General features: G+C 38.8%; 1 protein-coding gene across 2 annotated transcripts; it reads right to left on the bottom strand.

Moving 5' to 3' along the window:
• Window positions 1-270: 270 nt before the first annotated feature.
• On the bottom strand, window positions 271-27,583 carry XPOT (exportin for tRNA). 2 transcript variants are annotated; one of them, XM_054079463.1, is made up of 25 exons: window positions 27,450-27,583; window positions 23,253-23,386; window positions 21,430-21,512; window positions 20,347-20,403; window positions 18,411-18,480; window positions 17,255-17,473; window positions 16,483-16,667; window positions 15,957-16,125; window positions 14,396-14,632; window positions 14,030-14,068; window positions 11,495-11,557; window positions 10,884-11,008; window positions 9,734-9,878; window positions 9,462-9,581; window positions 9,193-9,287; window positions 8,354-8,423; window positions 7,700-7,938; window positions 6,915-7,200; window positions 5,117-5,306; window positions 4,003-4,119; window positions 3,802-3,917; window positions 3,062-3,109; window positions 2,182-2,253; window positions 940-996; window positions 271-439 (listed from the first exon to the last, which is right to left on the bottom strand). In XM_054079463.1, exons 2-25 carry the CDS (start codon window positions 23,310-23,312, stop codon window positions 413-415), a joined length of 2,889 nt encoding a protein of 962 aa, XP_053935438.1. In that variant the 5' UTR covers window positions 23,313-23,386; window positions 27,450-27,583; the 3' UTR covers window positions 271-412. The 2 variants fall into 2 exon arrangements, with proteins under 2 accessions (XP_053935438.1, XP_009554580.1); XM_009556285.2 differs by lacking the exon at window positions 27,450-27,583 and adding an exon at window positions 27,256-27,414.
• Between the last annotated feature and the right edge of the window lie 158 nt (window positions 27,584-27,741).

Raw genomic sequence — 27,741 nt, 5'->3', positions numbered from 1 at the left:
ACACGAACAAATGAATGTGTGTCTTATGAAAACATTTTACTCGGTATCAAAAATGTACACACTGATAACCACTGCTATGGTCTGAAGGGATTTTTACCTTTAAATTAAAAATACGTGTCATTTCATCGCTGCACGTGTTACAGCATAAACGTAAATCATCCTATATGTAAAAGTTTGTGTAGGTATACAGATAATTTTTCATGTTGTCACATACCTTCATGTTTGAGACAGGTGGGGGAATTGCATTTCTCTTTTTTTTTTGCAAAAGGCTAAAATATGTACTGATGTGAGCACAAAGCAACATTTCTTAAAAACAAAACCAGTTTGAATGGCACAAGAGTTTGCATTTTTATAAATTAACAACCAGGGTTCTGGATTATGGAAACAGGTACACGAGATTCCAGTGCTTTCCTTAGGGCTTTGCTCTCTGGAAGAATACCTGTTAAAAGTTTGTTTAAAAAAAACAAAAACATTTTAAGACAAAAGTAAACATAACACACAGCTGAGGTGTAAGATATTCAGTTTGACAGAGCTCATTTTCTTGTTTAACATATTGGTTACCACAATACACCCAAGGATGTGACTTGTGCTATTTGATTACACTCACACCCTCAAAAAGGAAGCATTCTGACATCCTCTACAATTATAGCATCACTTTTTTCTTGCTATTTCAACTGTTAAACATAAGCTACAAGAATATCAAGCTATCGATGAGATGGGAAGGTATTGAAGATAACGAACAATTCTACAGATGCAGGGTGGTGGTTGTTGTTTGTTCCTTCTTTCCAAATAACTGCTTTTACTACTTGGAGATCCCCTATAGCTAAAAACCGTTAAATAATTCAATATTTCAATTTTACTGCAGGTCACTGCCACGACTGAATTGTGTGACAAAGTTCAAATGAAATTGAAAGCTAATTAAAGAAAAGAAATCTTTACCTTTAAGTAATTTTTAAAAACTTTAGCGTCAGGCTGCTGAAGTGCTTGACAGAATTCCTGTAAGAGAGAATAAAAGAAATACTGAAATACATGAAACAAGACAACCTGAGATATGTTCAGAGCATAAATGTAAATGCTTACATGTAAATCTGTTATTATTAGATAGCATTTTCCCTAATGTGCAGCCAAAGAAAAGTGTTTTATAGATAAAATGTAATAGGCTATGCCAGGCCAAGTACATTCTGGGGTGAATAATACAAGATATTACATTGACTTTTAGCTGAACAGACAGAAACAGTGCTATCTACAAGGACTGCATCATGAAGACTCTAAATGTTCAGCTTTTCCAGTAACTTTTGGTGGCTTTGAAATGAATGCTTCAGGTGAACATTTATGCTTAAGAGATATTATGTATGCACTAAGTGACTCGAGATTACAACAGAACATGTCTATCACTTGAAAAAGTTATGATCTTTGATCAGAAAGCATTGGGGCACCAGCAAGGGATAATACTTGATCCTTACATGTATTTAAACTGTAAAATATATTTGAACTGTAGAACTTCTAAGTGGCTTTAAGTGCTGCATTAGGAGACACAGTAAACTCAATTGCTACAATATCCAAATCAGTTGCAATTAAAATTGTCAGTGTTCATCTAACAATTTCTTTATGGCAACGCTTACCATTTGTCTAGCGATGCTTAAGTGTTGAGACAATGATCAGGCATGAAGTTTTACTTTTGAGAACCCACTTTTGAGAACCCTCTTACACCATTCCAAAATAAGCACATAAAAGCCACGCTTAACCGTGTGCACAATTTTTGACAGCAGAACCAGTGCTGTGGCTTAGATTTCTGTAGCGTTGCATATAGCCTTTATTGAATACATTCTACACATTCAACATACTTAATCTTACTTTTGAGTTATTACTCTAAGTATTCTGATACTTTTTCCTCAAGTTAAAATCTGAATTTCGTAGGATGATGGCCTAGACAGACACGTGCTGGACTCATTTTTGCAAGGTACTCCCTGCACTAACTCCACTCCTTACATTAAAGTCATCCTGTTCTGATATGCAACAGCATATCATCCTATTCTGAATATAATCCTATTGTGATATGCAGCATCGGAATATGTTTTACTGAGGGGTGGTGAAATGCTAACATTGTCAGTATTCATTTTGTTCCCATTTAACATTTATGATTGATGAGCGTTTCCCAAATGTTCTTTTCAGAATTCATACCTGAATTATCTCTGGAGCTACCTGCAACGAAGGCAAATACTCTTGCTGAAGATACTGAATGCACTCAGGACCCTAAAGAAAAAGCAGTACACAACTTGTTTGAGTATATATTTGTACAAATGGAAAGTCATAGGCCTATACTGTATGGTACACAAAAGTGAGAAAAGGTGGTCTCCATACTGTTTTACAGAGAAGTCATGCATATCAAACATCAGATGCTCGTGTTATTCTCAGCTGTTAGCAAATAAAAGTGTTTTTCAACCTTAGCATTAAGGGTTTTACTGCAATTCAGTATCCTTTGTTACATAGCACAAGAACACTGAGAACTGCACTGAATTAAGAACTGCGATACAGGCAGTTTGTGACACGTCAACTGTAAAAGTCAATTAAGGAAGAAGGCAGCCCTGATTTCACTGACATATGAAAGGAATAAAACAACCTTGCAATTAGTACCTGCCAATTGCTTTACCACACTACTCCCACTGCAAAATTTAATAGCCAAATACCCTGGAACATAGTGTTTCTCTTCTTATAGCATTGACCCTGTATTTGCAGTGAACTGAACAGTGATAATAGAACTTCCAAACTTTTGAGAGAAGCAGACAGACAGGTCCGTTCTGGTTAACACATCAGGGTTTTTTTTTAGTTCATCTGCATTTATCAGGTATCTCTCATCACAGGAGGGGATTACAGTACACTGGCAGTATAAAAAACTACCTAAAACACCTACCAGGAGAAAGTGAATCAACTTTACTGATTCACACAAAGTTACCCTAGAACTAGAACACTGTATACAATTCACATGAGTGAAAAAGACTTCAGATAATTTCCCTACATTGGTAACAGGAGGTTATTAAAAATCAAGTATTATAAAGCTTACTCTTTTGAGATGAATTGTCTTTAATGTCACTGCACATTCCGATAAAGCCTGCAATGTAATAGGTAACATTACTGTTCAATTATTCTGTTGGTTCAGTATTTAAAGCCAAAGAACCTAATGAGGCCCAAAACAAGTGCTAGTTCATGCCACCATTCCCTCATTTTCCCCTCACAAAACATTAACCAAGCCTCAACCTTCCAATTTTTGTTTCGCTTTAAGCTGAAAAATTTCCGTCACATCTGAACTCAAAATGAACTTAACAGCCATCAGTGTCAGTTCACTTTCTCTGAACATTAGTGAATAATATCAGTCAATGTTAAATACTCAAATCTGCGATTCTCTAGCTTGATTTTGAGCACAGGTGAACTACAGAATACAGTACCACTATATTCAATAATTAATCACAGAATCATAGAGCGGTTTGGGTTGGAAGGGATCTTAAAGCCCATCTAGTTCCAACACCCCCTGTCATGGGCAGGGACACCTCCCACTAGATCAGACTGCTCAAGGCCCCATCCAGCCTGTCCTTGAACTCTTCCAGGGATGTGGCATCCATAGCTTCCCTGGGCATCCTATGCCAGTGCCTCACCACCCTCATCATGAAGAATTTCTTCCCAATGTCTAGTCTAAATATTTCCGGTACCTCAATAAAACCATAAGGGATTTTATTTGTGTGATGACACAACAGCCTGAATCTGCCCCACAAGAATGAAAGCAAAAACCGAGTCCATGATACACACCAATACTGTCTGGGCGTCAGCTAAGTCAAACGTTTGCTTCAAAGGTGCTAAGAAACACGCAGGAACAATGTGCTTGTAGACAAAGTCCGCAAAACCTACTGGTCCATCTTTACCTCCTGAAAAGAAGAATAACATTCCATACTCTATTATTGCTTCATGGTTAGTAGCAGCTGCAAAGGAATTATGGAAAGACAGTCTTACCCCAAAGCTCCACCAACTTAGAAAGAATAATAAAACAAGTCTTCTGTGCAATAGGATCTGGGTAATCCACTGCTCCTTGAATGACAGTGAACAACACACGCTCCACGTTCTCTGCACCTTGAATACAATAAAATGAGCTCATCATTTCAACTTGCAGCCTAAAAGTTTTCTTTACTCTTAAACTAGTTTCTATAAATACTGACCTGGAAGACATGCTTCAACTTCAAAATAGCTCTTTTTTGCACAAATCTCAAATATTTTTGGGAAGTTTACCCTACGATGCAAGACAACTCTTATTTAGGTTATAATTGCTCATTTTTTATTTTATTTTTAAGTTTGGGGATTTTAATTGCTTTTCTGGCCTTTCATACAAACAAAGGTGAGGGAGGGCCTCTTTCAAGAAAGCTCTCACTACTTCTTAATGCCACCCTTTCCTTTCCCGCAGGTATTACTGTCATTTTAGGATGGCAGGAGGGAAGCCTGAGCTCCACGACTATCAGGTGAGTCACTTTAAAGCTTCTCAGGCCCTTTCCCATTTTGATGGAATATAAACTGAGAGAATTACTTACTTAAAGAATCGAGCAAATGTATATTCCTGCTATGAAAAGCACTGATTTGCATTTGGCCACTAGGATCGAGGAAACTACATCTGGTAACTCCATCTAAGTGTCATACGATGCCTCCTACCATAGATAACAAGACCAGGTGACAATAACAAAGTTACAGAAATTATTGAGGGTCCCTCAGAACATGAACACTGTAATGAATACTGGCAGCTGTGAGTTGACGAACAGTTTGAACGTTGCTATACGTTGCTGTATATTGTATGATCTCCAATTCACCAAATGCAATAATACATCGGGCTGTATTATACATCATTCTGTTCCTTATAGACACAGTGATCACATACAAGCTGAAAAGATCTATAGAAAGAATATGCCTATTATAGCTGTATTTCCCAAACCCAAATTCTTGTGCAACAGGGAAGCTGAACAGTCCATTCTACCTTATCACAGATTATCGTATTTGGACTGTCAAAGGCTAATTATTTTAGTAGACAAAACTTGGATGAGAATAACAATAGCACTATCCTTTGAGAAACTGAACCACTTACCTTGATTAGCTATGACTTCACTCATTCCACTGCCAGTTACTGTCTGCAGAAAAGCAAAGTAACTCCTCCGTAACATTTGTTTTTCTAAAGCAGCAGACTGGTCATTTTCTTCTGCTGGAAGGAGCAACACCTCAAAAATAGCATGGAGTAGTGGCATAAACATCTGTTGCAGAAAAGGTGAAACCTGTGTCTGTGGAGATTGGAAGACGGTATCAGAGCAGGAACAGAAGCTTTTTCAGCATTTCTCATCCTTCTGTTCAGACAGACTCTACTTCAAATCTCTTGAAGTGTCCACAGGGGCGCTATTGTAAAGTTACTGTAGTTAGAGATATTAAAACTGCTAGCAGGCCACCTTTTGTAGCACTTGTCTTCAAAGACTGCTTAATGAAAACAGTTTTCCTGAGCTAAAATACTACCGGCATTACAGAACAATCCCATCACTTATGTTCCACTTGCAGTGAGAAATATATTTAAGGGTACAAATTAGTTGAACACTTATCAATTGAAAAAACTGAAGGTGTGTGCTATTCAGCCACAGCCTAGAGTTCCACAAAGAGGCAACTCATGTTCATTTCTTAATGCTTAAGCAAGTACAGTAAAGAGAAGATTAAACATAAAAACTTGAAAGTATTCAAGGTGAAGACTACTGAAGCTAGGATTTTTATTTCAACATGTAATAAGAACGGCACAGCATCAGACAAAGTTAAACAGTGCACGTGAACATAGTATTTCTCCAGTTTTGATCCTGTAACTTTACCTTCTTCACCTTACACAGACTCTTCGATTATCTACTATTATCTTCAGTTGCCTTTAGCATAATTTTGAAATAGAATGAGAGTCTTTCTCCCTAATCTCTGAAACAATTGATTTTTGAAAATTCCTTCTCTCTGCTCTGCAGATTGGATATTCCAGAGAGATCCACATGTTGGAGTCACACAGGCATAATTATGGCTTTGTTTAATGGCTCACAAAATGCTCTTCATTTCCAGCAATTTTAATTTTGCGTTAGGCTTATTTAAGCCTATTTAAAGGTCTTCTTAACCCTTTCATATAGCAATGAATTTCCCATTCCATTCACAACAACACAATATTCTTGTGGCAGCTCCAGGGAATGAATCACATGTAACAGGTTATCAGCTTCATATATTTCATAGACTTTGCACTTGAACTGTTTGAAACTGTGAAGCTGTCAAAGGCTACACTTCAAGAACCTTCACTAGATCATCAGTTGACAGTGACACTCCTACTTCATATACATCCCATGCCTCCAATTCAAATTTTACATATTTGTCAACCTATTTTGAATAACAATGCACAGCCTCAGCGTATGCTTTCATGCAACACCACTACATCGAGAATTTGCAAATCAGTATTCCTCCCAATACATGCATCTCGTATTTCTCTACCTCCTGGATATCCCATTGTAAGGAATGAGAAAATTCACTTCCGAGCTTGCGTAGTTTGTAATATGAGCTTAACACTTTGCTGGGAGTGTGAAGTTAACTGTGATCAGAAAAGGTTATTTTGTGCTGCAAGGAGTATTTTATTTTAAAATATGGGGTTTTTTTTAAATACAATAAAATTTGGAAGCAACATGAAATTCAGAGACTTATCAATGAAAAACACTAACCACTGTAAGTCCAGTAACAAACAGCCATGATTGAAGACTTTCTCAAAAGCAGCCTTTGAAATATACTCATTTATGAATTATGAGATAAGTTTCTTGCATATCACTATTTTTCTGGAACCAGAAAAGAGGCAACACCAGCAACCATGAAAAGCTTATGCAATATCATACCTTGAACTTAGCTGTTATTTGGTTTATAAGAGGAATGAATTCTTGAAGATCTTTTGCTTCACAATCTTTCAGCATGTGTTCAGAGGCAGAAGGAATGAATGGAAGAACTTCTTCCTCTAAGCAAATAATCATGCGGTGAAGGAAAGTGCGGACGCCGCTTCTCAGAACTTCCTTTTGTAACGGACAACTGAGAGCTGGCAAAAATGTTTGTAAGCAGTCCAGATAAACCTCCGAGCACCCACATTGTTTTACAGTTTGCTTATTGCTGAAAGCCTTGCTGGTTCGGCTGTAAAAGCAATACACCAAGTTTCATATAAGTTTATGTTCCATTACAATGAACAAGCAGTAACACTGAGAACAACACATCCTTTAAAACCCATGCACTAAACTAGAATATAACATTTCATGAAATGGGAGCCAAACACTGGAAGTAAACAGAATTCTTTGATATGAAGTAGCTACACTTTGGTAGCTTTTTGAGAATTACATTCTATGAATATACAAATAACCTATGAATAGAATAGCTCCACTACAGTGCTCTAAGGAAGGGAAAAGATGCTAGTTTGTTACAAACTTGCTCAACATTCTCTCTATCTACATCCATAGCAGCCTTTTCTAAGGGGACTTCACTCACTTTCTGGGCTGCTGTAAGAAATTCTCCTGCTACTGATGATTTTCTAGGTCAATAAAGCACAGGTAGAAACTCAACCCCTCCTCCCAACAAGTCCTTTATATCTGCCTTGTACTCAAACCCGAAACATACACAGTCACCATGCTGTACCTACCTAGCAAACCCAACGGCATGATTGAGGCAGTCAGCCAGTGCCATCTGTCTGTCCTCATCTTGTGCCATCATCAGTTTTTCTAACAATACTTTGAACTTCTCCATCAGTGGAGTCAACAAATTCCTCATTAGAACTTGTTTTCTTTCTGCAGAGTATTCGCTGTTAACTATTAATACTCCAGCTGTTTCATAAATGAAAAGTTGATCGTCACTGCTTAACAGGGCCTGGTAACCATTTTCCTAAAATGGGAGATAACAGGCATAATTCACTAATGTCCTTTATCAAAGCTGTCTTTTCCAAGTTTAAAGATACTACTCTTCTTTCAATCACGCCTAAGTAATCTCTGAAGTACATTTACAATAATTTTACTCTCTTCCTATTTAAGTAGAAGTGTCAAGTACAGGTTAAAACATAGCTGAAGGAACAACTATTTTACACAATTCAGACAGGTAGCTTTGTTTCATCTCTAGCCTACGCTCCCAGAAATCCCTAAGATTATTTATTAGGTACAAATGCGCGCATGCAAGTGATCTCACACTCAAGAAAAGCAAGACAGTTATTTACATGCTAAGCTTACAATTCAGTAAGTACTTGCGCACAGTGATGAATAAGTGTAAGCCTTATTTATTACAAAGGCCTGCTGTAAATACTCACAGGAGGGGAAAGTTCCAGCAGGTCTTGTATTCTATTCAGAACATCTTCAATAAAGGGATTCATTTGCTTACTGAAGTAAAACACAAGTACATAACACTATTTAGAAGCGTATGCATTTTTACAAGTTCCCTGGTATTTTATTTAAGCTGTAAAGCTAAGACACTAAATCAACTTCTCAATCTAAAGCTCCCCTTTAAATATCAAAGTACTGTTGTAGAAAAATCCATCTGATGGATTTGGTGCCTGTGGCAGGCCAAATAGATACAAGGCACAGTGGGAAATAAAGCTTTCTTTCCCTCTTTCTTCCACGAATAATCTCACTCATCTGAGCAAAATATTTTCATTAACAGTTGAAAACCAGGATCCTTCTGAAATCTGAACCACCGGGATGACTCTACATTATACACGTGACTGCGAAATAAGACCAACAGGACAGGACTGTTTGAAGGGCTCTAATACACTGAGCAAGCTTCATCAGTATAAATTCTGTAAATATGCAGAATTAGATCAGGGAAGACTTATTCTTGGGAGTCTCCAGAACCACTTAGCTCTGCTCGCTGAGAAGGACGATGACAGAGATTTATATCATTGATCAGTTTTGACATCTAATAAAACTAAGCTAAGAATATGTATTCAAGTTCTTTGTTCCATGATGAATTTTCCCACTGCCACCTTAGTATTACATAACAGGACAACCTTGCTACAGTACTGGTTTGAGCTATTCTTTCACTGCAGCCCATCTGAAGCCCAGCCCGTTTCAACGACAACTGTTTTGTACAGAAGGATTATGTACGGTAATTTTAGTGCAATTTGGATACACTTCTAACAGCTTTACTCACTTAAGAGACTTGACAAATCTGGAAAAGAGGTAAGCTGTTCGACTTCGTACTTTGGGACTTGTATGGCGAAGACCACGGTGATCTAAAAATGCCATCTGCAATCAAGAGAGTATCTCAGTCTCAGAATCCCTGAACAAGGGGAAGGAAGCTAATCACTCAAAAATTTACAAACCCCACCTTCTTCAGAGACCTTCAGAAAATAAGAAAATTTCTTAAGTCTAAAGAACTTATCTAGTCTTACTTAGTTGAAAACATGAGATGAAACTTACTAGAACAGTTGGAATGTGCTGAGGTTCAACAGCAAAGAATTTTTCATATCTAACCACCGTTTCAAAGAATTCCAGGGTCACTGATGTATGTTGATAGGCACTAACACCAGAAGTCACCAGCTACAAATAAAAGCATTAGCAAGTTAGTACTTAGCTTTTTGTAGCACCAAACTACAATGTAGGTGACATGCTGGTAATTAAGACAAGCCCTTTGAACTAGAACGTTCCACACTTTATTAGCAATTAAGAGCTCCCACAACACACATGCTTACCGTTCTCATCATGTCTTGTAAAGCTGTAGCTTTTGTAACATCACCAGAGAAATGAGCACCATGAGATACAGGAAGAGCCTCAGCCAACATATACAAGAGCCTTATTGCTACTTCTACTTCCATAAATCGCGTAGTCTGCCAATTCCTAAAGAAAGAGTATGAAGATCATGTTAGCCTGAACTCAGTTCTACCATGTTAGTCTCTTCTTTTGAGCCTTCTTCAGATGCACAGCATAAAGAGAGCATATTTAAACTAAGAAAAACACTGTAAGACCTAAGCAGCATTTCAGGAGGCTTCTGGATGGCTTTATTGGCCGATGCAGCACTTCTCCGTTACAGCATTACTAATTGTCTTTTACCAGTTTCAACTCAAAAGCTACAGATTCCTTGAAATATTTATTTAGGTAGAAAGCCACCCACTATGACACATGGACAAGCCACTCAGCTTCACTTTAAAAGAGGGCTCACTGAAGAGCAAGATACAAGGAAGCTACCAAAATTACTAGAGTCCCATTTGGATACGCACAACAGTCCTCCTACTCAGGCAACTAGTAATGACGTTTGTTCATTTATATGCATTGTTTCCAGGAAAATATACTTCACTTCTGTTTCTTTTCCCTATCCAGCCTTAGTTATCTGACAGCAATAACACATAATTCTTCCCATCACCTGGAGGTGTTCCAAGGCCAGGCTGGCTGAGGCCTTAGGCAGCCTGCTTTAGTGGGATGTCCCTGCCCATGGCAGGGGGATTGGAACTAGATGATCTTTAAGGTCCCCTCCAACTCAAACTGTTCTATGATTCTATAAAATTATTTGCCACATCTTAGAAACATTTAATTGAGGTGTAAAGTGAACACCTGTCCAAATAGCCGTTGCTGTGTAGATAGTGACAAAGATCAAGAAACACTCCTAGGACAAAAAAAAACCCAAAACATCAGCTGCCATTTAAGGCTACAAAAAGAAAGTTTTTTCTTTCTAAAGAGATGAGTAGAAGATTATATAAAGTCATATTTATCACAAGGTTGTAAGAAGCTCATTTTATCAATTGACTCTGACTTGCTACAACACACATGTTTATTACAAATTCTGACAGCTACAAAGGTAAATAAAGAAAAGGGCATCCTGTAAGCAAGTTAAAAAACCCAACTTACTGAAGTGTAGTGTTAAAAACTCTGCGGACAGACGCCAATAGTAACTCTGGTGAGACCTGAGCAAGTCTGTCCAGCAAGAGTTTCAACTGTTTTCTGTACTCCACAAACATTGCTTCATCTTCACCCTACAAAACAAACACGTCAATGAAGTCCATATTTTCATGTTTAAATTCATCCACAACTGTTTTAGACAATTATACCTAAAGCAAAACTGTGTCATACAAGACCAGTAAATCACACTCAGAGCATTCACTAATGCTCACCCTATGTTCTTGCAACATAACAGCAGGCTCCTTTTTGGCTGGTTGTAGTGTGTTGAGATCAACTGAATTCAGTCCAGAAACATGGTAAAAAGGCTTCCCAAACTGACAACTAGCCAAAAGCACAAGACAGAAAATGCTCTTGGCAAAGCCTTATTGACCCAATTCCTGAAAATCGACTCACTCCTCAAAGATGATCATTCTCAACATCCTGCTTAGTTTTACAATTAAACTGACAGAAACACCCATGAACAACTTTGTGCCATTTAAGTTAACCTTTTTAAGGCTTCAGCAAGTTTTATTACACGTAATTTAAACTGCATTTGTCTATTTATTCATACAACACAATACCTCGTTTTCAAAGTTATATTCTTCATCATACGTCAGCTTCTTCATAACAGCCAACATGATTGCCTAAGATAAAAACAGAACCATAAACGTAGAAGCAGGCAAGTAATAAGAAGCAACAGTTAAAATCCTACAGGAAAGGAAACGTTAAAGCAACGTTTACAAATGTTTTAAATCTCATTTGAATTATTATTTTCAGAGGTTTATCAGAAGTAACAGTCCAAATTAAAACAGATGGATTGTATCCAAACAGTACACAGATGCCATTCCAGATACACAGCACAGATGACTTGGAGCTCTAGGTTTCTGACAGTATTATTTGATAGTTTCCCTGCTTGTAATCTGTGCTGTTTGGCTCCTGATGAAAACAACAATTATGGTGACTGACCTAGGCAGAAGAAGCTAAACAGGTTGTCCAAGATTCTACTTTAAAGGGGCAGTTCAGCTTAGCTGTAACATTAACTTTGCTAATAGTTCAACATCCTTGAAAGGGTTTTTCTGGGCCAGGTTAACAAGCTGAATTGGTTCAGCAAAGAATCCAAGGGTAAGAGCCAGGATCAGTAAACAAGGGTAAGAGTAAGAAAAGCAAAGCCTTCCCTTTTCAGCATGAGCAAGTTGTTACACAGGGGGAGAAAGGGACAAAGACTTGATCTCATCTCTACTGACGCCTCAAACTCTAAATGATCTTACCAAGTAATTACTACTTCAGGTTTTTATAACTCTGATTTAATGTTTAAAATATGTGGAATACTCAATTCCATGCTTTCCAGGATGGACAGAAATTAGACTGAAATTAAACACACAGCTAAAACAAGTGTTTAAAAATACATTATATTTTAACTTTCACTTCCGTTTAAGAGTTTGTTCTGGGGAATCAACAAAAAAAAATCATTTAAAGTGTAAAATCTGTTCTTTAACAGCAAAATAGACTAATGATTAAACTTAGGTTACTGAGGTGAACTTCAGAGACACTTGCAATACTTCGAGGAAGAACATGGTCAAAGATCAAGAATACGACCAGGCTTTCCATCGACACCATGTGTCAGCATCATCTGTGAGAGGTGTCTGCTTCTCTGTAAGAAGCAACATTAAAGAATTAAAATAATTGCTACACATTAATGCAAAGAGCTTGGAGCAAGAAATGCTTAGAAACACCTGCCATTTTTAGAATTAAAAATGCGATCCTGTTGATGAGAAAAAACTTTAGGACTTCAAAGTCACAATAAAAAAGTTCCTCTATTTTCCTGTTCAAATAATGAACAAGTTGAAAGAGAGAATTTCTTAGATGCCAAATTTTAAAAGAACACTGCTAAGCACACAACTTAAGTCTTATTGTTTTCTCTCTTAAGCTTTTAGACTATTTCCAAATACTTTTATTCTTATGAGCTAGATGAAAGAAGAAAAATTGGTGTGACCACTCATCAGTTTAACACAAACCCTCAAGTAAGTGCTCAGTAAAAGTAAGAAATAATTGTAACATTAAGTTCTTCAGTATGAAAGCAAATTTAACAAACCAGACATAGGCACACTAACAAATTCAAATTTTAAGTGTCTTAAGTGCACTGCAGTAGTAACTTTGTTTGATCCAGTTATAAGAACAAAAGAGACATAGTAATAAAGAAAGATTCAACCATGTTAAAATTCTCTTATTGTGTTACCTCATCCAATGTAAACAGATATCAGATAAAACCACATCAAGGTAATCGAGACCACTGTTTTCCAAATTCAACTTTTCATGTTAGAACAGGTACTGAATTCAGTTTTCTTTGTAAAGGAAATCACAGCTGTCTGCCTTAACAGCTTACAAAATACCGGCACCAATCTAGCCAGCTCAACATCTAAATTAGTACATCTGTACTCATGCAGAAGGGTCAGGGGAAAAGAAATTTAAAAAGGACTGTGCTAACAAAACACAAATTTACTACCTCCAAAACTGAAGGCAAGTCTTATTTCTTAAAATTGATGCTTTACATATAAACAAGCTTATGTATAAACTCAAGTATATAAACCTAAGCTTAACATATAGTTTAACGCAACGCTTAACTTAACCTCTCATTTTAAATACAACTTATATTTGAATTGCAGCTTCTTTCATAAGTTCAACTTGTGGTATTATCAAGGGTTGAATTTTATGACAACTCCTCCCAAAATTTTTACAATACTTTGGAATTAGAGCAGGTTTTAGTAAAGCCTCAGGAAAAAAAACTCCTATCTTGATTTAAGAACATTCTATCAACAGCACGGACCATACAGGAGCTTATCAAAATATGCTTAAGGGCTGCTTGGGAAGACCAGCTCTAAACCAGCTTTCGCCTTCATACACGATTCAACATAGGTTTATTATTTCAAGAAACAGCTGCAGTTACATAGCAGAAGAAGGAACGTACTGACCTTACTTTTTAAGTCTTCCCTTTTAGTTATTATCACATGGACATTTTAAGGCATATAAATAAAACATGATTTGTTTCAGCAAAATCAAAGATTCTGACCAAACGTGTTGTTGAAAAAAAGGACATCAAGTGAAAAGAAAATACTTACCTCAACATTAGCTTTTTGTTGGTCTGATAGTGCAGAAAGCTGTAAGATAAACTTCAAGTGTTATTTTTTGAGTAATAGCTCTTTTATTACTGTCTAACAGGAAAAGACAGGTTTGCTTTTTTAACAGCCATACAATCTGCAAGCCTTCTTTCCACTTAATGCAAGATTTAACCCAATTCCTTCAAATTCCTAAACAACACTAGAAACAGCATGACAACAACCATTAAAGATACTGAATGCTAAATTAGTCCAAAAATCTTTTCGCAAGTCAACTCACACATATTAAGGAATGCCTATGTTCCCACAAAAATCAAATTAAATCATATGTCAAAAAGTGATGTTAAAATTGAAGCCAGACATATTTACTTGTTTCAAGATGTGAAGGTAGTCATAACAAAAGCCAATGATATTAGATGAGATGTCATCATCTTCGTGAATTAGCAGTTGCAACATTAGGGCCACTTTTGCTTCAATAGCTTGCAGAGTGTCTTGAGCACTTTTCATATCACCACTTTTTATCAGTTTAGTCCAGCTAGCTATTAAAGCTTGCCCCATCCCATTGACCAGTTTAGAAAATCTGGCCAGAAAATCCACATCATCTTCCTGCAAGAAAAGATATTAGATTTTCAGAATGCTAGCAGAGCTCACCTTTAAATGGCATGAACTTACAGACTGTACTACTCATGCCTAGTGCGGAGAAGTAGTAAAACCAACATTTGTCTCCTAGATGGAAAGCACAATTGCTTGGTTCATTTTCCCCATAGAATAGAAAGAGAAAAGTTATAGCAATGCCAGCTTTGGCAGTCCTCAATTACACAACAGTAGCTTGCTTCATCTCTTCAGATTAGCCTGTTTCTCTTTTTACTTTACAGCAAGAAGCAGTTTCGAAATAAAAGCAGAAGCACATACCTACCATAATTTTTAGGCTGTATAAGAGGAAAATCTTTTTATGGGAAAACTTCAAAGAACTAACAGCTGTAGCGCACTTCAGAAATACTGATAACAAGTAACTTTCAGTACTGCCTGCAAGAGTGAGTTAATATTAAATATTTATGGCTTGCTTTTGCAGAAATACATTGATCAGAATCAAGAAGTCCCCCTAGACCTGTCACCCCAAACAGATGCTTTGCTTCCTGCCATAACTGTACAAAAGCAGAAGAGTAACAAGTCTTCCTCAGAGAGACTCAGGTAAGATTTTTAGAGGAACAACTCCTGAATTAATGAATGCACCTTTTCTGCATCTAGAAGGAATACAAATTTGACAAGGGCTTCAAAATGAAAAGACAATTGTCTCACAGTCTAAGGACTACAGCTTCTGAAGGACTGGTTCCACTTTCTCCATGGCAGGTAGCAAACAGCTGCTCCTTAACACTGCAGCTGCCAGGAAAGGTGTGTTTGGTTAGTAAGTATATTTTTTCAGCTTACAGATAAGCATTTCAAACCTCATATCTGATGATGCAGGAACGCAGAACAGCGTATGTGCCCTCAAGAAAGATCCTCTCCCTACCTAAGTGCGCACAACTGATCCAAAGTCTCACCCTGAAAAACTCTACCTTGGCTACAATATCTATTAGGGAATCGTTCAAAGAAAGGATTCATGGCAACAAAAAAAAAAAAAACAGAAGCAGCATTACTAGGAAGCACAAAATGCTTTAGGGGAGGAACAGAGGAGATAGATAATTTCATGCTTCTACAATGAAAATCTCCTGCTAAACAAAACGCAGTGTATTTTAAATGAATAAAAAATATTAACAACAAGCTGTTATTTAAGTATAAGGAAAGCATAAGAAGTGTTAAGCTTTGATGCAGAAGCACAACTAATTCTCCCTAATCTGTGGGCTGAACTTTATAGTTTCCTGTACAGTTGCTTATTTAAGAACTGACAGAAACCTGAGTCATTCCCACTGTAAAAAATCAATATACAAACCTGATCAATACTGAAGAGGCCAGCAGACTGCAATACCTGACATAAAGATTCAACCAATTTTGTTTTATCAATTGGGTCCATTCCCTTATTTACAATTTCAAACAAACAATCACAGGCTTCTTCCCGGAGAACTTCCACAGACATGTGACCCAGCAGCATATTTATAAACCTTCAGAGAAAAACAGTTATTTTTATATGTACACAGTAGCATCATACAGAAGCTTTATATTGTTTGTGTGCACATTTACAATGAGTTCTTTTTATAAGACAGTTTTAAAGTCTACTGTACTGACTAAACCCAACACTTTGTACATTTTAAGGAGAGCCCAGCAAACACTATAGGGTTTATTTTGGCCATTGTATCAGCTTGGATTGTCAAATCAATCACTCTACTAAAAAAACCCCGAACACACCAAATCCCAAAGAGTTACATAGAATTAAAACTCCTTTCTCAAAGATGAGTTTTAATTCTGTCAGCACTCTATCAAGGTTATTTTTGCAAAGATATTCTATCAAAACGCCCTACCTTTCATTGGCTATCAGGGTCAAATCTATCCAGGATACATAAGCTCCAACTACTTCAAGGCACTGGCATGTCAACTCTGAGTTAGTATATTGGTAGTTTTGTAAGATTTGGTACCACGATTCCACCAAACTTGGAATGCACTGTTCCCTCATAGTATCTTTTAATAAGGTGTTCCTACGAGCCTCCTATCAATACAGAAAAAGGATAAATCAGTCTCAAAATAGATTAGCATCTTGTCAAATTAGTAGCATTTCTTTAATCCACCACCAGGCACCACTGGTGTTAGCAAGATAACTAAATCAGAAACCCAAAGAGACTATATATTTTTCTTGCAAGAAATAAAGCCAAAATACCCTAGTTTTTGCTCTTTCTTTTTTCTTTTTTGCTACCACAATGCCGAAACACTCAAGAGAGGTGGATGAAGGGGAAAGTAGTCTAGATCATTAGATGTACTTTTGATGCTAGAATTCCTTAAAACAGGCACTGGAAGAAATCAACATTTTAAAATGAGTCAGTTTAACATTAAACTGGCTAACTCAGTCCAATGTTTTTTGTTACCAAGCTCTTTAAGCAAAAGTACATTAACTGAAAGTATGAAATCATAAAAAGCATTAAACAACATATGGCTTTGGATCTAAACCACCTGACGTTTCTAAGTCATAGGAGTTGCCATAGGAAAAACACAACATCTCCGCAAATCTTCTGCTCTAATTAAATTAAGAGAACTTTTTTGGAAATTTAAAAGAAATTTTAATGCAAAATAATAACTTGCCTCTGATGTATGAACAACATCCCGGTCTACCAGCTCAGCATCAACAGCCATTAGTATTCTGAGGTACATATCCACACCTCGCGGATTAAGGTCAACTACTGACAGAATATCAAAAAAAAACTTGGGCCATTTTGTGAGATATTCAGTAACAAAAAGCAATGCAAAGACTTGTGCTGCTTTGTTGCGAATAAAAGTCTTCTCAGGCTGGGGATTCAGCATCTAGTAGAAACAAGATATGTTATTTGTATATTTCTTACCAAGCTAAAGAAGAATCATACATGATTGTTTATCTCTGTACAGTGATTAACACACTACTTCTCTTCCTGGCTGAGATGAATAAGAGCCTCCCCTTTCCAAGGATACTAAAGAAAACTTAGCTTAACTGTAATGAAACTGGGAAAACATTCTCTCTGGATGATACAGTCCTAAGCCTTTCCTTCAGTAATAAGACATTAAGCGTACTAGTCAAAGACTAAAAGCAAATTTATCAGTTTGGTGAAAGGAGTAAACAAGAAGTTCCGGAAAACAAGTTACAGTCGTAACAGTGCAGAAGTGGAATGATAACTAGATAATGGCAGGGAGAGGCAAAGATTTGTATCAGCCCGCTTAATGGTTTTGCTCATTGCAGGGCTTGGGTTCAGCTGATCCTACCTGTTCAGCTACAGTAACTAATTCCACAAGAAAGCGTGTCCAATGCTCTGCCATAATATTACCAAGGAGTGATACTGTTCATTCATAAGCACCTGCTAGTATTCTAAGTAGACAGCAGTTAGGCCAGGAGGGTCTTAGAAACAGAATTACTTCTCCTCCTGACACTAAGGAACATCAGGAGTCTGGATTGTATCTCTCTTAAGGGAAACTTTTAATATATCTTATTTCAAACACAAATGATTAAACCACAGTCATTACATGACATAAGAGTTTTATATTTAGCAATAAGTTCAAATAAACTTTACAACATCTGATTTAAAGAATTTCTAATAAAAGCATTTCACATGCCAATCTTTAACCAGATACCATATATCTTCAGGAAGCCATCATTAAACTCAAACAACAGGTCACACGTGTAGCCCACACTCAATGCTTTATGTTAGCCTTCTAATAAGCTTACTATAAGGACTATTTATTTAAGACTGCTGTGAAGGTATGTACATACCTGTGCTTGCAGCCATGTTATGAGTGTTTCCCTAATTAGCTGCTGCTGGCCTTCAGTAAGCTCAGAGTACCTGAAACAAAGCATAATGAGATCAAAATGCAACCTTCACAACAAGCACAGCATTCAGTGAGGCAAAAACTCTTTCAATGTGCATTATTATGTGCAATATTCCTGTAAGTGAAAGGTTTCTAGAAAAGGAATTTATACAGCTATTTGCATGTTAGAAATCCGAATCAAAGACACAAAAACAAGGAAAACCATTTTGCCTGTATTAATGGATTACATTTTGAGTAAATTTTACTCATATGTTGGAGTATGAGAGCTTGAAATCTTGCAGGAAAGATGCTCTACAAGGGACAGGACTTAATGTCTGTAATAAAAGTACACATTTGACCATAAGCCACAGGGAGAAGGAACAAACATCCATACACACAAACTTGTTTAAAATAAGTTGAAGACTGTCAATAGTGAGCACAAGGAAGTCCTTCACTGATCTGACCTACAGCACATTTATTATTAGACATATGCCAAAACAAAAAAGCACACGTGACTCTGCTTTATGTCACACATACAGTCCTGGCAAAATTTGACATTATACCCAGCCCACCTCAAATATTACTCATACAACATATTGCCTCCCAGGACTAGCTATGCTAAGAACAGTCTCCTTGCAGTAGAGCCAGCTGTAGGTTTAGTACAGCCCTTAACAGAAATAACTGCTGAATGTGACTCGTGTTCCTGTCACAAGTAACTATTCATTAAGGAAATGGAAAAAACAACCCCTCGGAAAACACTCAAAGAAAGTAATAAGCAGGAAAACAAGAGAAGAAATACTACAGGAAGCAGGTGACAGGAGTGCAACAAGACAGGTCTGGAATCCCCAGCATAAGAAGGATATGAAACTGCTGGAACAGGTCCAGAGGAGGGCCACAAAGATGATCAGAGGGCTGAAGCATCTCTGTTATGTGGGCAAGCTGAGAGAGTTGGGGTTGTTCAGCCTGGAGAAGGGTCCAGGGAGATCTCATAGTGACCTTCCAGAAGCTGAAGGCACTGCAGGAAAGCTGGGGAAGGACTTTTTACATAGGCACATAGTGATCGGATGAGGAGGAATGGCTTTAAATTGGAAGGGGGAACATTTAGACTAGACATTAGGAAGAAATTCTTCACGAAGAGGGTGGTTAGACACTGGCACAGATTGCCCAGGGAAGCTGTGGATGCCCAATCCCTGGAGGTGTTCAAGACCAGGTTGGATGGGGCTTTGAGCAGCCCGGTCTGGTGAGAGACGTCACTGCCCATGGCAGAAGGGTCAGAACTGGATGATCCTTATGGTCCCTTCCAACCCAAACCATTCTACTATAAAGCAGAGGAAGATGGACAATAAGGTAATAATATCAGGTAAATAAAATCACAGAAAGTTAGTCTTTCGGTTTTGCTCTGATACATAAAATATAGTTTCATGCAATGAAACATATTATTTCAAAGTATTTTTCCCTAGAATTATGATTCTAGGAAAACACCACTCAGTGAAAAGACTACTTTCTCTAAACATTCCTGCCATGGTTACTGAATGAATAGGGCTTTGTCTGTAGTCCAGGACTCGGTACTGAGCAAGGCTGCTGCTTGCAGGACTCTTCTCTGCAAAAATTAGTGAGAGTACAGAGTAAAGCTTGAATCTCCAGAAGAAAGGGCTAAGTATGTTTAAAGTGATCCTTGGTCATCAGACCACACGGAGGTGTTAGACTAGCTAAGCAGAGTATGCTACTCAAAACCCAAGTCCTTTACAGCAAAAGGCAAAGAGGTACAAGAAAGTCCTCTGGGCCAGCCACCTCATCAAACACACCAAAATGACAGACACCATTTACAATTTCTCTGCAAGAACAATAAAAAGGGAAAATTAAATGGATGTATACAACTGGTGTCAAGAAAGATCACTCACTTGAACTTAATTTGATGTTCCAAAACTTGAAAGCAAAAGAACTTGATGTGATCATCACTAGAAAGGAAAAGAAAATTCTGTTACTGCTAGTGTCGTGGTACACTTCTCCAGGAAGAAAAAACACCTTAAATATTATAACCAGGTCATCTCTTTGGCAAATCAAGAATTACTGTGCACCAGATTAAAATGCTACTGATGTTACTTCAAAGCAAAAAATGATAAATACTCAAGGAGTTCATTTGGTAAAAATAAGCAACTGTTAACCCCTTGTATTCTGCCTCTACAAAAGCTGCCAGGCTTCAATAACGTGTTGACGGTTCATCAGCACACTAAATGCAAGTTATACTTTGTGTCTTAAAGAGCAAAGCTAAAGACAAACTGAGGTACAGATTAGGAAGGGACATTCCACATGCTATATAATCTATGTGAGTTTAAGTTACTTAAAAACTGTAACAATCCTAACGTGTAGTGGTAAGGATTATGAAACATTTTTGATTCTTGTGGTTTTGTTAATTTCTCAAGTCAGAAGTTTGGTAAATTGTTTACAAAAAAATCATTCACTATAAACTACTGTTGTTATTCAGGAGATCTACAGCCTTCAGTTTCCTTCCAACATGAATTATTCTATGACACAGCAACAACCGGGTATCTGAGATCTAAACAACACAACTTTGTACAAAAATAGTGGTGACTACACACTCTTTGTGTCTTATAAAATGGGGTGACCTACTCTATAGAACAAGGACAAGGAGCTACTGAGATTACTGCACATAAAGCCTGTAGTCTCACACAGGAAATTTTCAGCACTCCTCTCCTCCCTAGAAGGTACCACTAGAACTCATTCTTTTTATTTAGATTTCATAAAGCAGTAGCCTTCAGGCTACTGAATTAATACGCAGTTTTATACTGTGCTCTTCCTTGAAAGTCAGTATACAGAAGCCACATATTGACTATGACACTAAAAACAGCATGAAGACCATACTAACTTCCAGCAGTTTACAGTTTGCCTATTACGCTGTAGAGCTAAACACAGAGGCAAACATTTTACTAATGAAAATAAGGAATGATTCTTATCTACAGTACCTGTATATACTCTGAGCTAATGCTTCTGCACAAACTTGCCAAGCATCCTGAGATATCTTCAGCTGCTCAAAGTAGGCTAGTGCCTGCAAACATCCAAGGAAGGTTCATGTGAAAAAAGAACAAACCACAGAGCAAGATATCTCATTCACACTTAGACCCACAATTAAACTGTCCTTCTTCAAAAAATCAAACAGTATTTGCATACATCCAAGTATTTACATGGCTCTCTAATTACCATAACACAAAAGGGTTTCTTCAAATGCTAATATGAAAGCTACACATTCCTACTTTATGTTCAATATAAAGATTTTTGTTACTTGAATATAGAAGTCATCGAATCAGAATTATTGAGCTTAGAAGGGACCTCTGGAGACAGAGTCAACTACAAGAAGGTTCTTAGGGCCTTCCCATTTAAGTAGAAGTTCACATCCAAGTTAAAATTCCTTCCACAAATTCTAGGGAGAAAGTGCTTTAATTTTTCTCACTGAAAATAATACACTTTTTGTACAACTCTTGCTGTAGTCTACACCTCAAGCTCAAGAAAAATTCAAACACATCACTTGGTAACTCTATGTTTATGAATCTATTACAGAGACTACAAAAAAATACCGAATTTTAGAAAAATCTATTTGCTTAACAGTACTTTTCAATACCTTTTGACAACAGTTAACTGCATCTAATTGCTTCAAGATTTAGTGTGGCTTGTTACATAAAACTGAGGTGACTGTTGAAACAGAGATTAGATTAACATTATTTCAATTCTATTTATGCATGTATTTATTTCAAGGGGTTTTTTTGTCGGTTCGTTTTTTGTTTTGTTTTGCATTAGTTCATAACTGTTCCCATTCATCAAAGTTATTTCCCAAAGTAATTATTCATTGAATCATAGAATCATTAGGTTGGAAGGGACCCACTGGGTCATCAAGTCCAACCATTTCTAACACTCTCTAAACCATGCCCCTCAGCACTTCATCCACCCGCCCCTTAAACACCTCCAAGGAAGGTGACTCAACCCCCTCCCTGGGCAGCCTATTCCAGTGCCCAATGACCCTTTCCGTGAAAAATTTTTTCCTGATGTCCAGCCTGAACCTTCCCTGGCAGAGCTTGAGGCCATTCCCTCTTGTCCTGTTTCCTGTCACTTGGGAGAGAAGGCAAGCTCCCTCCTCTCCACAAGCTCCTTTCAAGTGGTTGTAGAGAGCAATAAGGTCTCCCCTCAGCCTCCTCTTCTCCGGGCTAAACAAGTTGACTCTTGTTTTAAGTTCGTAAAACAAGAATTCACTTTCTACAGACAGTACTGGTAATTTTCCTAAACGGAACAGTTTTACTAGAAATTGTTTGTTACTTCCTGTGTAGGTTACATCTCACCTGATTAGCGAAAAGGTAAGTCACCTTCTACTACACAATGTTTTGCGGAACACTAAAGATCAGCCATATCCATCCTTTCAAGAAAGACAAATACTCAGAACCAACATATTTAACAACTAGGCCACATCAAACTACATTTTAAACTTTTTTTATATATTCCAGGATTTGCTTTATGAACACAAACCCAAGGTACTAACATCCTCATTTCTGAAAGGTTTTACTTCAGGTCATCTTGTAGGCAGTTGAATCAGCTTGATAATCAATCAGCAAGCAGAAATAATTACTCATTAAATGGTTATATAAATTGTAATGCCTTTCCATATCAGCATGTCTTTCACAAAGTGTTACCCACATATCACAATTACTTTCTTACCTACTCTCTCTACACTAATACAAGCTTCACTACAGTTGAAAACACACATTTCATGAAAAGACACTAAAGGCAGGTAATTACATACTCTTTGTCTGAAGTCCGCATCAGCGTTTGGGTTTAGCCCTAAAAGGGCTTGTTCATCCATTTCTATTGCTATACGCTTCGTTTTCTACTCCTAACTGGTTTGCCCACTTCTTCCAGAGGCGAAACTACAATCATCTGCAAATATAAAGAGAACCTTTATTTGCTCAGCAGACCAACAAAAATTAAAAGCAGTATAGCAATAACCACAGAATTTTGCCCACAAACCTCAAGCACACAGTACATACTCCACTAAAAAATGAATGTGCACACTTCCGATACAATTATCAGAATTTTAAGTCCTTTAATCAACTTATAATAGAACTAAACTTATTGAACAAGGAAAATTCGAAGTGTCCACATATTTCAGTTCTCTTGAAAAGACCTACTATCATCTTAACAGAGACATGCCATTATGTGTACTACTCAACAGAAAGGTTTGAATTCAAATTTGAAACACGCAGAAGTTTCAGCAAGACATGACATAAGCATAAATCTGCTACTGAAAATACTGTTGTATTTTTTCCCCCACCATAAACCTGACAACTGCAGAAAAATATCTCTACTCATCTCTAACATTGTTAAACCATAAACCCATTTACCAAGTAGTTCCTCTAGGGAGGCAAAGCCATTAAGAGGTCCTTCTTCTAAACCAAGTGCATTCAAGAGAAGTGTCTTGGAAATTAACCACAAAATGTATCACAATGAGTTGTTAAAGTTTTCTGTTTCTAGTAATGGCTGCTGACTTACTAGCAATGATTTTTATTTAGAAAATCCAGCATAAAATTAAGAAGTAAAGCAGACAGATGTTCTAAAGATGATGTTCCTCTACAAGCCATTCTGCAATGCTCCAGTAAAATACAGTGGATTAAAACCAATCTTTGTCAAATTCTAGAGTACTATAAAACAGCAAGAGGAGACAAAAAGCCATCAACCCTTCAAAGCTTTCCCCCTATGGTAACATAGTTAATTAGGCCTGATATAAGGAGGTAGGGGACAGGAAGACAGACAAGAGGAAGAGAGGAAATACAAAGGAGCTGTGGTTTGAAGCTCATGTGTGCTTATAGGTAGAATTTCCACCCTCTTAGTATTGCGTGTCTTGCGCACACTCTACTGTTCACCCTCCCCCACTGGAAGAAAGGTGGCACAGTGACAACAGACAGCAACTGTGCCTGAAAACGAGCACCCAAAAATCTATCACTGTAACAGACATTTCTATAAAACTCATTACAGAATACATTGTAACGAAATGCAGCATGAAAGGCAATTTGATAATTAACATTGACTTCGTACCAAAAAAAATTGCAGGTTGCAGCAGTATAGAAACCAGAAAATCTGGAACAAAGCGATGACTCGTAGCAAATCAAGCTTCACACACTGCCTTACGACACAGAACAATCCCACTCAGGGTCAAAACCTTTAGGGATTAAACTTGCTCTGTTGAGTCTTCTCCCTCTGCATCCCCAGCCCCCAGCTTGTTTTCTCCATCAATGTCCAAAACAGCCAGCTTAAAATAAAAATAAAATACTGCAGGGAAAATGTGGTGATTGTTGTTTGGGGTTTGGTTTTTTTTGGGGTGGGGGTAGCAGTGGGTTTTAATTTGGTTTTTTTTGTTCTTTTTTTTGGTTGTGTGGTTTTGGGCTTGGTGTTTCTTGGGTTTGGTTTTTTGTTTTTTTTTTTTTTTTTATAAGCATCTTACAATCAGGGTCTGGTTCAGACTTATAAAACTATTTAATATACAGAAGCATAGTTTTGGCATACTTTCCTGCTGATACACTACATCATCATCTACCCCAAAAGTAGTAATCTTCTACACCTGGGTGACAAGTTTTGCTGTTTAAAATAACCTGGCTGAAACATGCATTCTCTTCACTTCTTTAGCTAACAGCAATGTCAATCAGTTCTACTAATTCTGTATAAGTTACACAAGCATATTTAAATTTTCATCTTCTACTAGATAGCCTTTTCTTAGAGCTTTAGCTTAACTAACCCACTCTAGAAGACAATTACTGAGATAGACCATTTGAAGAAGCTCTCTGAGAAAGTTAACAGAATAACTTCTCACGCTGCACGGTACGGTAAGCAGGTAGCTTTTCCACCACAAATCTGTTTTACCAGCCAGTTGAAAAGCAAAATCGCACTGCAATTTTAATAGCACTTAACAGCTCACAAAATCCATTGCAAGATATACTCAGCTAAAACGCCAAGAATACCATTTAAGCAAGTTTTATTTTTGATGGATAACATTAATAGTTAATACGGAGCTGTGTAGAAAGCATTATCTTATTTACCTAGTGTTATTTTTGCTCTTAAGCAATATGCTATGTTGTGTGGCAAACTGATCTTACTGTAATTAAGAGGGTGCAGTTCCTTAACAGTGAAGTCATACAGGTATATGTATCTCTCATCAGGATCATTTATTCACTTTCACATAGTAAATGGTTACAAATATATCTGATAGCAGAGACTGCTTTCATACACGAAAATGTAGTTGCAATTCAAGTAGGGACTAACATAGTCAAAGGTGTGTAACTTGGATCCAGATGTGCTCTAATCATTAAAGCATTCTGAGCATTTGAACTACAGATGCTAACCACGGTAATAATCAGTAATTAAGGAATACTTCGTTCACTGCACTCATTTTAGGTATTTACAAGACTGTGAAAGCAGATGGGGAGCCAGTGATATCCTTCATTTCAATTCCCTCAAGTTTTCTCTCTAATAAAACAAAGACAATAAAAGATCATCTTTCACATTCTTACTTGATTTCTGTTTTGTTTTCTGTAATCATGCTCGAGATCTGCAGCTTCTACGCTGACATAACACGCGGCTAAAACGAACAGCTGTGTCATCATAGCTACTTCGAGAACTTCTCAACCGGACTAGAAAGTTTCTCTTTCTGGAAGAGACCCATTAGGTCTTCATTTTAGGCTCATTCTTACCGGGCAGGAATTCCCTTCGAGGCCTCCTTCCCCCCCCAGCCTTGGTGGGAGCGCCCACTCTCCCCTGCCTGCGGGGCCATGGGGGCCTCGGCAGCTCAGCCGAGTGGTAGGAGGCGAACAAGCCATTCATTCCCACTCACCTCGGAGACACCAGGGCTGCAAAAACAACCCCTTCAGCCCCACCCCGCAGTGACAAAGCGCTGCTCCCGCCGCGGGGCACCCCCGAGACGCGCCGAGAGCGGCAGAACACAGAGGTGCCATGAGGATCTGTCCCCTCCCCAGGCAGTCCTGATCCCGAAAGTGCCGGCAAATAAACTCTCTAAGGCTCATTTCGGGATTTTAGGAAGCGAGCACCCTTTATCGAGCCTGGGCAACGCGAGGGAGCGATCTCCATCCACCGTGTGCAGCGAGACACGAGCTGGGACAGGGTGTATTGCCCAGTTACAGGCATGTGTATGAATTTTGCCAGAAACATTATACATTTTCTATTACTTCCCAAAGACTCATTTTAATATTATTAGGAACTGCACAACCGTCCAATCTCTTGCTAATTTGGACCTAGCTCCAGCTCTCTGCCTGACCTTGCACTTGAGATAGAGAAAGGCTCCCAACAGGTGACTACAGAGACAGACACCTCTGATCAGCACAGATCATGCTTCACACAAGACGTTATCACCTCAAAAAAACGACCAGAGCCTGGAAAAACATTGTCTGAAAGAAAACAAGCTGTCAGAGGGACGAATGCAACTTAAATGTGCAGTAGCTTAAGCAAAAAATATTCCACTTTTTGTAACAGTAACTGCTTCTTGCAGCAGCCCGAGCGCCGCGGGATCTCCCTTCCCCCACTGCAGCCACCCCGAGCACGGCCACGCCGACACCGCCGCGTGAGAGCCGACAAGAAAACAGGCGAAATCCCATGTTTGGCGCGGCCGCGGCTCCCAGGGCCAGGCCCGGCGGGGACCAGCAGCCCCAGCACCGGGACCGGACCGAGGGCTCGGGGAAGGCCTCGGTACCAGCCCAGCCCCCCCCCGCCCCGGGCTGAGTCACATCGCGCCCCCCTGTTACCTTCCCGGTCACTCCTGCATTGCGCTGCCACCCCCGCGCCAGGCCGCGCCGCGTCAGCGGCCGGAGGAGGAGCAGGAGAGCGGCTCCGCGCCTGCAGAACGCGCACCGAGCCGGGCCGCTGCCCCTTAGGACTACGGCTCCCGGCGTGCCCCGCGGCGCCCCGCCACGCGCCCAGCCCCACGCGCCCAGCTCACCTCGCCCCGCCGCGGCCAGCGCGGGGCACGCCGGGACGGACCACCCCCCCACACCCGCGCGGCACCCTGGGAGACGTAGCCCCGCCCCTCCCTGCAGAGAGTGGGCGTGGCCTCCGCCCTCCGGTAGAAGTAGCCCCGCCCACTGTGGCGCGTAGCCTTCAGCGCCCCTCCCACTTCGTGGAGAGTGTGCCTGGTCTCCAGCGCCCCCCGCGGCACTCTGGGAGACGTAGCCCTGCCCCCTCCCCCAGCGGAGTGGGCGTGGCCTCTGCAACACTGTGAGCTTTAGCCACGC

Source organism: Cuculus canorus, chromosome 1, assembly GCF_017976375.1.
Source record: "Cuculus canorus isolate bCucCan1 chromosome 1, bCucCan1.pri, whole genome shotgun sequence".
Lineage (NCBI taxonomy): Eukaryota > Metazoa > Chordata > Aves > Cuculiformes > Cuculidae > Cuculus > Cuculus canorus.
The sequence above is the reverse complement of the archived record's forward strand: the minus strand, read 5'-3'. Positions and strand labels throughout refer to the sequence as shown.

Excerpts from the sequence above, each read along its gene's own strand:
- XPOT (XM_054079463.1), bottom strand. The coding sequence starts at position 23,312 with ATGGATGAACAAGCCCTTTTAGGGCTAAACCCAAACGCTGATGCGGAC. Across the intron at positions 16,126-16,482 it reads ACCCTGATAGCCAATGAAAG|GTTTATAAATATGCTGCTGG; the intron begins GTAGGGCGTTTT and ends TTTTCTCTGAAG. Across the intron at positions 9,879-10,883 it reads GTTTTTAACACTACACTTCA|GAATTGGCAGACTACGCGAT; the intron begins GTAAGTTGGGTT and ends CTCTTTCTTTAG.